The 13,676-nt window shown below is 36.8% G+C and overlaps 2 protein-coding genes across 2 annotated transcripts in view; one reads left to right on the top strand and one right to left on the bottom strand.

The window, feature by feature from the left end:
• ACOT12 (acyl-CoA thioesterase 12) overlaps positions 1-2,356 on the top strand; it is a 65,756-nt gene extending 63,400 nt beyond the window's left edge. Inside the window, exons 13-14 of the mRNA XM_012664475.1 lie at positions 863-989; positions 1,260-2,356. Coding sequence (XP_012519929.1) covers positions 863-989; positions 1,260-1,409 — 277 coding nt within the window. The 3' untranslated portion in view covers positions 1,410-2,356. The remainder of the gene's footprint in view (positions 1-862; positions 990-1,259) is intronic.
• A 6,712-nt stretch (positions 2,357-9,068) lies between these two features.
• ZCCHC9 (zinc finger, CCHC domain containing 9) overlaps positions 9,069-13,676 on the bottom strand; it is an 8,044-nt gene continuing 3,436 nt past the window's right edge. The window contains exons 2-5 of the mRNA XM_012664544.1: positions 13,126-13,276; positions 12,786-12,878; positions 10,833-10,901; positions 9,069-9,538 (exon numbers count right to left, since the gene is read on the bottom strand). Of these exons, the coding sequence (XP_012519998.1) occupies positions 9,420-9,538; positions 10,833-10,901; positions 12,786-12,878; positions 13,126-13,207 (363 nt within the window). The 5' untranslated portion in view covers positions 13,208-13,276 and the 3' untranslated portion in view covers positions 9,069-9,419. The remainder of the gene's footprint in view (positions 9,539-10,832; positions 10,902-12,785; positions 12,879-13,125; positions 13,277-13,676) is intronic.

Genomic DNA, 13,676 nt, shown 5'->3' on the forward strand with positions numbered 1-13,676 from the left:
GCACCACCCGAAGGATGGACGTATTTGAAACTCGGACTTGGGGGAGGGGGGGCAAGGGCAACATACGTAACCTAAACATCTGTACCCCCATAATATGCTGAAATAAAAAAAAATATATTAGAAATAAACTGAAGTTCCATCTTATAAATATGGTAGATCTATACTACGGAGTACTGGGCCATCATCAAAAAGGATGAAGTAGCTAGAGAGGCAGTGATACAGAAACACCTCCAGAGATTTATTGCTAGGTGAAAAATCAATTGTAGACCAATATTTGTAAAGTGATCTTATTAATGTAAAAATCTATATGTGTAAATTTGCTTACATAAATGTCATTGTTATACATTTATAAAAAGGTCTGGAGGGCTACACAATAAAATGTAAAGAAGAGTGGTCACCTCTAGGGTAGTGAATGGGATTGGAGCTAAAATGGACTGGAGGAAGACTTTTATTTTCTAGCCTATGGGATTCTCTATTGTTTGAAGGTTGTTTGGGGTTTTTTCTCTTTGTTTCTTTTTAAACAATGGGTATGGTCTTTTTATTCAAAAAGAAAAGGAGGCTGAAACTCTTTAGGGCCCAATAAAACTTCAGTTTGGAGGTCGACTCCAGTTTTGTGGAGTTATACAAAGTACCGTATATGTAATTCTTTGCAGAAAACACCTGTGGCCCTTATTACTGTCTCCTACTTTGAATGTAGCCATGGAGAATGCTTTCTGATGCAGGTCACTTATCTAGAAGATCTGGGTCTTCATAGTTTCACTTCTACCTATATAAATAAATTGCATTAACTCTAGGAATGTATTTTTTAACAGCTATTCTTCATTTCTCACAAGAACTTAGAAAATGCCTTCTTACCTTTCAGTAACACTTACGCAGTGGCAATGAAGTCCGTCATTTTGCCATCGGTCCCACCGTCTCCACAGTATGAAAGGAGTGAAATTATATGTGCGGGATTTCTCATCCACGCCATTGACAGCAGTTCATGCACTGTAAGTTTGATGAAACACCTGCAGATTAATTGGCTTCATCAGATACAGAAAAATCCCTTAATCTACTCAGTTGTCTCAATTAATTGTAATCCTATAATTTGTGTCCACACTAGGGGAATCCTAAAGTCACCCTTTCACATCATCTATTCCAGAAGGGTCCCCAGAAGATTAGGGTCATAGCCTTGCCTACACTAACAAGATTCAGATCCCTGCTTGAGAAAGCTCCAAGTCAATAAGAAATTAAAATATTGCATTTTCTTTTTGAAACAGGTATCTTACTTTAACCGTGTTTCTGCTAGCATCCATCCGTACTTTGCTGGAAATATTGGTGGCTGGTCAAAATCCATTGAAGAAACAGCAGCCTCTTGTATACAGTACATAGAGAATACTATTGATGATAGGTTTACAAGCACATTTTAAATGATCAACTTTCAGTTACCTGTAATTTAGATTCCCATTTTTAATTCCAAGGACCCTTAGCCCGGACACTTAAGAGCTTTAAAATTCTATTTTAGGTTATCTGAGGCTCTGCCTCTTCCAGGGGCACAGAAAATTGAAAGTTGCCTGTGTATGTAATATTTCTGGTTCTATAAAATGGCACAAATTGAGTTAAAATTATCATAAACAGTTTTAGTTTACAGAGATGAAATGTGTGTTCTGCTTGAAATTTTAAAAAATTTTATAGTCTGAAATGACAATTTGCTAAGTTGACTAGTTGATTAACGTGTGGCATTGCTCCATGTGCAGCCGGTATCTGTATGTCAGGATCATCTGATAAGATACATTACCTAGTATTACATATTCTAGAGCTTTAAATTAGGAAGACATTAAAACATAATGGAATATAATCAATTTTACTAATAGGAACAACTTTACTAGTGTCATTTAACATATATTCCAGGTGGCTCACTGATTTAGTATCTATTGCTATATACACACACATAAAGTGCCTGCAAATGTGATACTGTAGAGAAAGAGAATATTGACTGAGTTCTTCTTTCATAATCATTACATTAGCACTCTACTCCCTAGACTTCAGCATTCATTATTCTACTCTGTGATTTGTCTTAACTCATAAGACAGACCAGAACATGTCAAGTTAGCCTCCTTGGAAGGACGAATTTTAAAAGTCGAAGGAGTTTTCCATTAGAGGCTAGAGCATTTAACCGATTAGATACATCCTGCTGTCAGTTTGCCAAATCTCTACCTCTGCTCCCCTGCCCACTCCCCACCCAATCACACAGTCTAAGCCTGGTTATAATTATTTTTATTTTTCCTGTGTCAGCAGGTTTTCATTTATATGGACTGCTCTGCAATTTAATGAATTAACATTTATACACAATAGGAAAAGTAGATATGTGGATTAAAATGATTATATATTATATTCCAGAAGCAGATTTTTGAGAATATTTTTACCTCTAAAAAAAAGGTAAACAAAATTAGTAATAAAGGAGTTACATTAAACTAAAATTTTGTATGCTAAAATTTCAGACCTTGCCTAGAATTGAGACACCTCTAAATGCTGTCTGCCTAGCCTAGGTCTTTGAATTTGTATTTTTTGAAACTTTTTCCTGAACAGGAACAGAAACATTGTGAGGCTAAAAGAGTCAAATGACTTTAGCTGGATCACTTTGAGACATAAAAATGTTGCCCACTCCAATTTATAACATAGTCTATACCTGTATTCTCCAATATGGTAGCCACTAGCCTCATGAGCTATTTAAATCAAAATGAATTCAAATTAAATAAATCTTAAAAATCAGTTCTTCTGCCACACTAGCCCCATTTCAAGTATTATTAGTCACATGTGGTTAGTGGCTACCATATTGAACAGTACAGACATAGAACGTTTACACGATCACAGAAGATTCTTTAAATAGTGCTGGTCTATTCAGTTTGTACCAGGCTTATAGTGCAGGCAGGTCCCATTGTTTTCCCATTTTCACCTATCTTAGTACCAAACAATCCCTTCTACCCTCTCTAAAAGATTTCACTTTTATGCTTCTGAACAAAAACACAGGACTCATCTTTCGCAAATCATTTGGCATAGCCTAAACTGAAGCACTCATTTTCAGGACTACTGGACTTCAGAGACATTAAAAGGGTGCAGAGAGGAAAAGATAGCAATGCATTCAGGCTCTACTTAGGACATTTCAAAAAATTTGAAATCTATTGTCTGAAACAATCCCACAAGTAACTAAGACATTTCAGTTGTAAATTCGACAATTATCCTTTAGTTTGCATTTCCTATTTTAGTGGGAATATGTCTGATCACTCTTTCATTCACTGCATAAATATTTACTGAGAGCTTACTTTGTGCTAGACATTTCTAGGCACTGTGGGTTCAGCAAGGAACAAAAAAGCATACTGATCACATCCTAAATAAAATAAATAAATAATATGAAATATTCGAAGATATTTTATATGGCAAAATAAAGCAGAGTAAAGATGATGAGTATGGGAGAGGTTTTGGCGGTGAGGGTTGATTTGTAAGTAGAGTGGTCAGGGTAGGCTGCATGGAAAGACATTTAAGCAAAAGCCTGAAGGCAGAGAGGGAGTGAGCTCTGAGGATGCAGCATGCTTCCGGAAGGACTAGCCAAGGCAAAGACCCTGAGAGGGAGTGTTTCTGGCACTTTCTAGGAAGCAGAGAAGCTGTTGAGACTGCAATAGAGTGAGAGATAATTAAAGACAGCTGAAATAAAGACCACCTTCCCCTACTCTCTTTGGTGCCTAGGCTTTAAGCTCACGCTATTACTCCCAGGGTAAGCCACTAAACTGGTTGGTTCATCAGCCGTCAGCCCTCTGGAGACTAAGGACAGAGGAAACTTAGAAAGATGTAGTCACGCTGATTTTTCCCTTTGGAGTGTCAATGTGTCCTTAAGGAACACTCAAGATTTCATGCCTTTTTTTGATGGTAAGGGTTTTCAAGTGCTTCTAACAGAACTGAAAGCTTTTTGATTAAGAAAGGAAGTTGATTCCTATTAATTCTTCCTGGTTTTAATGCAACCTAGTTGTTCATCTGCATTCAGTGTTTCTATTATCGTTGTTTTAGAGAACATCTAGAGAAAGAAATGTGAAAATTGATCACAATATAGTTTACTCTATACTCAAACATCTTTAGAAAATGATGAACAATTTTAATAAGCATTGAAAGAAACTAGAATATTTTCATACATACCATCATGTGGTTTTGTTCATATTTCTTATCTCACAGTTAAGAAATAACCATGGAAATTTTTATTGGCATAGTTATAGTGGTAGTTTTGAAAATATATGTTGAAAAGGTATATGTAAAGGAATATGTTTTGTGATTTAGAGTAAATTATTAAAATTATTTTGTTCACGATTTATATTTGAAAGTAATATAACTATTGAGACAGGTAGTTCACCATGAGCCCTGAGTGGTCTTGCACATTCTTGTGGAGTGTGCCAGTAAGTGTGCTGCAAGACTTGTCTGTCTCCTGATTGACAGCAATTTTTATAGCTAGTTCTGTAGACAACCAAATAGGCCAAGGTGACCACGGCATGACTTCAGTGTAACTGCTCACTCTTTGGATGGAGGGGGCCTGGCTTGTTTACTGCTTGTTACAGCACTTGCTACTTGCTCAAAAAATTCTGGGCCCTGGGTCCCTCAGTTGTGACACACACCCACGATGTCTGCAGCATTCCACTAGGCCCATTTTGTCAACCTCTGTAGGACTGATATTTATGCTGCTTGCCATGTCATCAAGTATTAATAATATAGTTGTCTCTAAACCAAGAGTCTCGTGTCTTCTGCCAACACCCACAAGCTAACTGATTAGCTTATTAACAATCTCAGACCCTTCATAATTCTTGACAGTAACCCATCTCCAGTTTCAAAACTCAGGGAAATCTCAGATTAAAAATGTCTTTCTCATTTTCTGATTCTCACTTTATAACTGTAAGGATGAAGTACCATACAAAAATTACACACCTGATAGCCTCTTTCACTTTTCATTTAGTGGTATTTTTTGGACATTTAAAAATAGATTAGAAAAGAATATTTCTATCATTTATACAACCCATTCCCCCTTTCCATGTCCTCTCTTCTTTCCTTGTCCAGCTTAGATGCTATGGTCCATCATTATAATCACTCCCTGGAAAACACAACACCTCTCTCCTTTCATTCAACTTCTCTGACAAAACCCCAACTGTAGTTAAATTATTAAACTGTGGTTAAAGAATATTTCACCCCCGTGCTGAGCAGCTGAAAATTGTATACTGGTCTCAATTTAAATTTATGACCACAAATTTCAAAAGAGCATTTAGGAGGCTAATAATACTGTTCCATTTCCCTGTATGTTTGTTATTTCACACTGCCTCTTCTTCCTCTGATCTTCTCATATCTCTTACCCTGACTCAGCTCATGAACTTGAGAAAATACTTAATTGTGAAAATATAAACCATTTGGCAGAGGTCTTCTCATATTCCCATCTATGCACCTTCCACATCTTTGCCATCTCTCCTATTATAATGGGTGAAATATCTCTACCCCTAGCAAAGAACCATTTCTCTACCTTCTCCAGAACTTCCCTCCTATAATTCTTTTTGTTCTCTACTTCAGGAGTTCCTTTACCACCATTGGATTGTCTCCATAACCACTGGTGTCTCTTATTTTATAACAAAACAAAACGACACTTTGAGTCATTTCCTAAATCCCACCCCATCTCTATTTCAATTTTATATAGGTGTGGTCTTCACATCCTTATTTATTCACCTAACCACACTTATCTACCTCCACTATTCCACAAAGACCTCTCTCAGCAGGATAACCTATGTCCTCCCTATTGCCAAATCTAGTGGCCCTGTCCTTGACTTATTTAGCCTCTGAGCAGCCTTCAGTGAAGTTGACTTGTTGCTTCTTTTTGCAACATTTTCTCTTCTTGGCTTCTATGAAGTCAAACTCTTAGATTTCCTCCCACCTTGCTGATCACATTTTTAAAGCCTCCTCTTGTGGTTCTTCTGCCTCCATCAGACTACCTGAGGGCTCTGTCCTTGTCTTCTTCTCCAACTCCACTCCTCAGTGAGTCCACCCAGTATCTGGGTTTTAAAAGCCTTCTACTTTTAAACTTTAACTACTTTAACTCCCATATCTTTTTCTGTAGGCTTAACCTCTCTTGAATTCATACTTGTGTCTAACTTACTTGATATTTCCATTGAGACAATAGCCATCTCAAAGTCAACATTTCCAAAACAGACCACCTAACATTTTGCCATCTTTCCCTCCATAAATTCTCTTGCCTTCAACAAATTCTCTCAGCTCTATGTAAAAAATATAATCAGAACCTGACCACTTCTAATCAACTTCACCACTACAACCCCAATCCAAAGCACATCTTCTCTCATCTGTATTATAATCTATCTTCCTGTTTCTGTTCTTGTTTCTCCCTTCATTCTACTCTCAATCCAGTACCTGATCATGTCACATTTCTTCTCAAAACTCATCAACAATTTTGCACATCACAGAGTAAAAGCTGAAGCCTCACAGTGGTCTGTAAGGGTCCATGTGGTACATTAGATAATTGTTCAGGAATATTCATTCTCTCACCCTTCCTCCACGAACGGAGTGTACTTTTCTACTTCTTGTCTCTGGGCTTGACCATAGAATGTGAGCAGACATTATGCAACCAAAGGCTTGAAAAGTGTTTTTGCAAATGGACTTGCCCTCTTACATCTCTGCCACTACCATGAGAAAAACAAGCCTGGGTTAGGCTACTGGTCCCAGGAAAAGGAAAAGAGATGTATAGAAGAAAACTGTTTTGTTTGAGCCCAGCTTAGATCACCCAATACCAGGAAAAGGAAGAGAGACTTGTGGAACAGAGCTGCTTCATCTGAGCCCAGCTTAGATCAGCCAACCCCAAACCAAACTTCAGATGGATGTGGACAAGTCCAACGGAGATTCGCAGAGCTGTCTAGGTAGGCCCAGTCTAGATTTCTGACTCACAGGTATGAGCTAAATAAATGCTTATTATTGTATGCCTCTGAGATCTTGTGATCATTACTCAGCAGAAACTAACTGCTGACATTTGTTAACTATCTGATCTTCTTTTCGTTGATCCCATACTTTTTTCCAGCCATTTTGGCCTCTTTGCTGTTTTTTTGACTTCAGGCATGCTCCCTCCTCAATATAATTGCATTTATCTCTTCCTTCACCTCAGGATATCCAGGGCTTACCCCCTCACTTCCTTCTGGTCTTTGCTCACACGTCATAAAGCAGACACCTGCTTATTTCTAAGGGAAAGTTGGGTATGGGGGCAAGAAGGGGGAGATGTCAAGAAAAAAGCAACTTGAGATTCAAGCCCATTGGCTTGGAACATAATTGTTGCCAAAAAAACATGAGACAAGAAGGGAAATTAGTCATTCCCCGCCCCCCCCCGCCCCCCACCAGGGGGAAGTGATGAGATTGTTTAAAGCCATACTGAGTTTGAGGTGTCAGTGGAGCTTCTAAGTAGGATTGTCTAGCAGGCAGGTGAGAAGCTGAGATTGAACCCTGGAATATTAGAGCTAGCTGGAGATTAGAAGTCATTCACAGAAAAGTGAAAGCTTCTAAGAAGAAATGAAATTTGCAAAAGACTGAAGGAAGAAGAGTACTAACAACTAAGTCTTAGGGGATTCAAAAAATATTTTAAGAATGTAATAAAACAGCCTTTTCTGATATATTTCCTAAGTCTCTTCTGCACTCTTCAGCCTCAATTTAATGCATGTGGCCTTGTTTCTCTTATTGAGAAACATTCCAAGTGCCACAATTCCAAGTGCCTAAAAGAGTTCTTGGGAAATATGTAATGAATGGACAGATAAATTAAATAACCAATATCTATAGTGCCTTCCAAGAAACATACAATCACCCAAGATCTCTCAGAATTTGTTTCACGGTATCTATACACGTTTTTAATGTTACATTTAGTATCTGCAACTTCTTCCTAATAATTTCACTGTCTAATTTATAGATCATTAAAATGTAAACAAAGTAATCCAAGGAACATAAAATAAACACTAAAACCCCTGCACCAAAGACTGTACAAAAAGCATCAGATTTAACTTGCAGCTGACAGGCTTTGGACTTCAGAGCCTTGTGCTCCTGAAAGGACAGGTGAAAGAAATCTGGGTGTGTTCAGACTAAATGACTAAGGCAGCATTACTGTCCTTCTCCAGCTGCATGGCTTGTGTAATTCCTTTTAAATGGCATTCATTTCCTTAAGCTCTGGGATGCTGAGCAGTATTTTGTCATCATGTTTTCCTCTCATACTGAAAATAAAAGAACAGCTCCTATTAAGACTAGAATTGTTGAGTTGTGCAGACATGAAAACAGAGAAAAGTGTTTCTTTTCTTATTTGGTAAATATTTTGCTTTTGAGGCATCAGTAACTAATCACAGCTGTTTCCTTTCGTTACAAATGGATTCAATCAGGTAAAATTTCAAATGAAACACACAAACCACTAGAGTCATTCCATTATACAGTACAATGGAAGCGTTAAGCCTTGTGAAATATATGTATTAAGTATGCATGTATTCATCAAATCAAACAAAGAAGCTAATGGGTCTCTGATTAGTGTTCTAACTCTATTATGGTGATACTTCCATCTCACCCTGACTCATCTAAAACATGTGAACAAAATGCTATTAAGTTTGATATACAATCTGTTATGTGCCATCATTCTGGTTAAATAAGGAAAACTGAATTTTGGCTAGGATTTCTCTCTTCAAAATCAAGGGCGCAGAAAAGAGCTGCTGTTAAGGTGAGGTACCCTTCATTTTAACTTTAATAATTTGTAACTCTTTATGTCAAAACAAAAACTAACAAAATTCCTGTTTACCCTCATCTAGGATTCATAAAAGATGTTTCCAAAGGGACTGTTACATGGATATTAATGAACAATGGCTAGTTCAATCCAGAATCAGGTGTTCAGAAAAATAAGCAAATAGCAAGTGTGTTTTTATTCAATATTTTGAAAATACAGACTTTGTGGCAAATTATAAATAAATTTCTACTATAATAATAAATTGGTACTTTGCACTAAGAAAACAGTATAACCAAAACTTCATTTCTAAAAATAAGTAGTACCCTTTGTTAGGGGTGGTTTACATTTATACATAATTTTGCCTTTAAAAAGGATGTTTGTTACAATCTAGTATATAACCACTTAGATATGTCTAAGTTCTGTTAAAAATATGTTCTTTTAGAAAATCCAATTTAATCATCTCATTCTTTTTTCTTCAGTGATTTTCTCCAAACACTGGCAGAAGTACCCTTTGATGGACAGAATGCAGAAAACTGTTTTTGACCACCCCTAGATCATACTGATACCTACAATATGGGCTTAGCTCCAAGGGAGCCTAGCTCTAATTAGTGAAGTAGGCCCACTTTAGAAAGTAACAATGAGGTGGTAACTAACAATAGTGCTAGTCTTATCAAAAATTAACAATTTTAGGTATCTTTGTTTTGGGTTTCTGTGGTTTAGGCGCATCCAGAATTTCTTCATAGTCTGCACTCATTCCCTTTGCCCAGCGACCAACTGTGACCATTTGATCTGAAAAGGAATAGAAAAGTCAGAATATAAGAAAAATAGTAATCAAATGCATCCACTTAAATTGGTATTGCTTTAGGAAGGGAACTAGTTTTGACATGAATAATCACAAGGAGGGAAGACTCCATCACTAGAGGAAAGTGAGCAATTCTATAATTGATTATAACCCTTGATTTCAGAGTACCACAGGCAATTTCTCATCCCAATTAGGGAAATGCAGCAACTACTTTGCAATGCACAAATTGATGAGAAAGCTCTTTCATTCTTTCCCAGAGTTCATCATTATAGAGTCAATGAATTCCAAGAGTCTGTAAACAGCAAGACTTATGAAGCATCAGTTTTAAATGCACAAGATTCCACCTGTGAAATTATACAACATCTGCTTGTCAGTCTTGTCATTTGGGAAGTGGTAATCCTCCCAGGAGGGAGAATTCAAATTCCACTTCATCATTTCAATCTCATTGCCTACAAAGTAGTAAAGACTATCTTCTTCTAGACAAGAATGTAAACAAGAACTCTTGGTTTTCAAATTTAAATGTTAGGGATAGGAAGTAAGAATGGGCAGACTTATTTGTGCAGTACAGTCACTGCATGAAATAAAAAGAAATGTGCTTTTTCCCTAAGAAGCACTGGGCTACTGGGCTATCCTACTGTCTTGCTTTCTTTCACACAGGATTACCATCATCGTAATCCAGGCAAACTAATGTAACAATGGTCTTCACTTCCTCAAAAGTCTGCCACAGGTTATTGTGAAAACTGATGAAGTTTTGATGAACAAGGCTAATATTTCATCAGGAAGAAAATAACTAGCCAGATGCTATGTGGATAACACATTTTTAATATTTTTGGCAGTTTTTGCAATCAACTCTGAATCCTTTAGGTACACACGAAGCATGTATGAGGACGCTTGATCGTAAGAATATTGAAAGTTATTTTCATATCTTTAATTTTCTCTTAGGGAACCAATACTTTTCTGTAAGTAACAGAATTGGCTCTATTAATGTAATTAATTCATCAGTTAGCAAATATAAATGCTTATGAATAAGATGCTTTATAAAATCAGGGTCCCCTAAGGCTTATTGGTCACTTTTTTTTCCAGCTGAGCATAGTTGCTAATGCTCAGTTACTCAATACTGTGTCTACTGGTGACAAAGAAGTGATTAAGTCATTGCTGCAGTAGGAAAACAGTTGCCTTAAAATCAGCAGTACCTCAATGAGTTATTAATAACAAAATGCAGCAAAAATACAGAGGAATACTAATCTCACCCTTTCCTAATGGGAAGCCCAGGGATCTCACCTGAATTCTGACTTTCAGGGCAATCTTTCTTAAAATGTTTCACAGAGCCACAAAGTTTGCAACCACCACCTATTAAAAGAACAAAGTCACTGAATAACATTTCATACTTTCATGGGGTTTTTAACATCTCAAAGCACTTTCATATCTTATTTGATCCTCAGATCCTTCTCAGCTGTAAAGGTAGCTGGAGCCAGGAACATAGGTAGGTGCCACTATTCCTTTCAATAATTCATTCTCCATTCCTTTTAATCTCAAAGAGCACTAAATCGTAGCCACCCCTGCTTCTTACACCTGGCCTTCAGGGGAGAAGTGGGGAAGAGAAGAGAGAGGAAGTGGAAGGCATTTGTCCAAGAGCCGTTGCACAGAAGCCTGGATCTTAACCATGGTTAGACAGTCAAGGGACTGTGAACTCTTGGACCTGTCAACAAAAGCTGTATGCAGATGCAATTTTCTGAAGAATATGTCAGATTCTCAGATAGTCAACGACCCACCAAAAATAAAAGTGCTCTACACTACAGGTCAGATGGGGATAAGCATTTATAAAAGGAATGAAAATGACTTTTGTTTCTGTGCCTTCCACCTGCTAGGCACCCTAATCCTAATAAAAATGCCCATCTGCCTACTTGAAGCAACATTCCAGGATTGTGAATTACAACACATGTGGCTTCTAAAATGGGTCTTTCACTTAATGGTCAAACATTATCATGATCATGCTCATAATGTTGAGTGGCCCAACAGGATACAAAATGACCCAATAGGATACAAATCTGGCTGAATTCTCACATCTGTGTGACTTACTCTCCTCGGTGCACTTTTTTTTTATATCTAGTCATTTTGGTTGACCATCCAGAGCCATTTTTGGTCATAGTCATGTTATGTGATCAGTTTTATAAGCTCAAAACTGAAATAACGCCTGTGAGCACTTTCCAGGCCCAGGCCTCTTTACTGATTTATATGCCACGGTGAAATAGAAGAGGCATTTGAATAATATATTTTAATCCTTATAACAATTCTTCTAGGTAAATACCATAATTTATCAAATCTAAGAAATCATTGATTATAAGATGTGTCATTATTTCACATACCTCTCAGAAGGAAAAAAAGCAGTTAATTATGTGGGACCTAACAATGATAAGATATGTTCTGATTTTGGAGATATTAAAATGTGAAAAAACATGCATCTTAGAATCAATAAAATATAGTTTTATTATCTCCATTTTACAGGTGAGGAAACTGAAATCAGAGAAGTTTAGTAATTTGTCAAAGTCTCACAGCTAGTGAGTGGTGGTGCTGGGGCTATACCCCAAGACTGACTGACTCCAAAAGCTATGCTTTCTCACTGGACTTCTCCAGCGGAGACCCCAGAACATGACACAAGAGGTGTATAGAACCTGGCAGCAATAGCCATAGTATTAACTGACAACGACCTCCCCCTTAACGGTTTAGACAGCACAGACTTTAATGCAGGGACCTTAAGACATTAGCTGAGCTAAAGATTAAAAAGCTATATGATCCCATGCCGGGCAATTAGCTAAGAAAAACGTTCAGAAACAAAAATGACCACAATATTGAATAGTGTATACAAGCCCTTCTACCAAAATGGTATGCTGGGTTAAGATTAATACACAACACTATTTTTAAAATCTTACATTAACTTAAGATATAATCCCTCTGCTTCTGTTAAATCTAAAGTTGAAATGTATAACATACTCTCACCAATGATGTTCTTGAAGCAAATACAGTTTGAAATATATATCTTAGTTTTTTCTGATTTGTTTTATTAATGTGTCAAGTCATATTGTACAAAAAGCCCAGTACATAGATAGCATTTGATAAAAATAATGAAATTCTCAAGGTTTTGCTTCTTATTCAAGAACCGATTGAGTGTAAAATTAAATCACGACTCTGCATGACGACTCACTGTTTTTGATACATGAGGGTAACAGTACTCACCATCAGCATAGAGTCCTTTGGGATTATCAGGACAAGATCTAGACAGGTGTCCCATTTCCCCACAAACAAAACATTTTGCAAAAGGAAATTCACCTGTAAGAATCAACAGTTCCTATTAAGTTGATAATGTATAAGTCATATAATTCACATTATTTTAAAATACTGTGAATAGAAAATATTTTTTATGTAACTTAAAATTTCACCTCACAATTTCAAAATATTAAGTGGCACACTCATAACAAATTCTGTCAACAACAACAAAAATACCCAGTCGGCTGTTCATTGGCTACTTTCCCCACCAACCAAAAAAAAAAAATAAAAAACTGAAAGGAAAACATACCAACAGCTGGGTCTACTTTAGCCTTACACTTGGTTATTTCATGCTCTGTGGACCCGCAGCGGTAACATATTCCAGTGCCCATATCTTGATTTTCAAGGGCGGCTGGGCAATCTGCAATTCCGTGACCAGGTTTTCTACAATGGAAACATACCTGGGAAAACAAAATGTGAGTTGCCACACTGAAAAACTATACCAGATTTTATCAATTCTTGTTATCAAAAATACCTTTAAAATAGTTCTCATCTTACTTAGTTTTTTTGAAATCTCAATATCTTATTTGTAGAAAAAAGTGTTTCACACATTCCTCATCAATATGAGATGTCATTTCCAACAGAGGGTCTCAATGCTTTTGAAAACCCTCAATTTATTAATTCATCAATCTCAGAAACAATGTTACATAGGGCTCTGTAGAAGGCAATTGCTTAAATGAATTGAGTAAATACGGACTATTCATTTCCTTAACAGGGATGTCTGCAGTAGAAATATGGAGTCTTCTCTAGAAGACAGACAATGGCTATAAAAATTATCACTCAAAATTAATACTTGTGTAC

The sequence above is a fragment of the Propithecus coquereli genome, unplaced genomic scaffold (assembly GCF_000956105.1).
Source record: "Propithecus coquereli isolate 6110/MARCELLA unplaced genomic scaffold, Pcoq_1.0 Scaffold9, whole genome shotgun sequence".
NCBI classification, from domain to species: domain Eukaryota; kingdom Metazoa; phylum Chordata; class Mammalia; order Primates; family Indriidae; genus Propithecus; species Propithecus coquereli.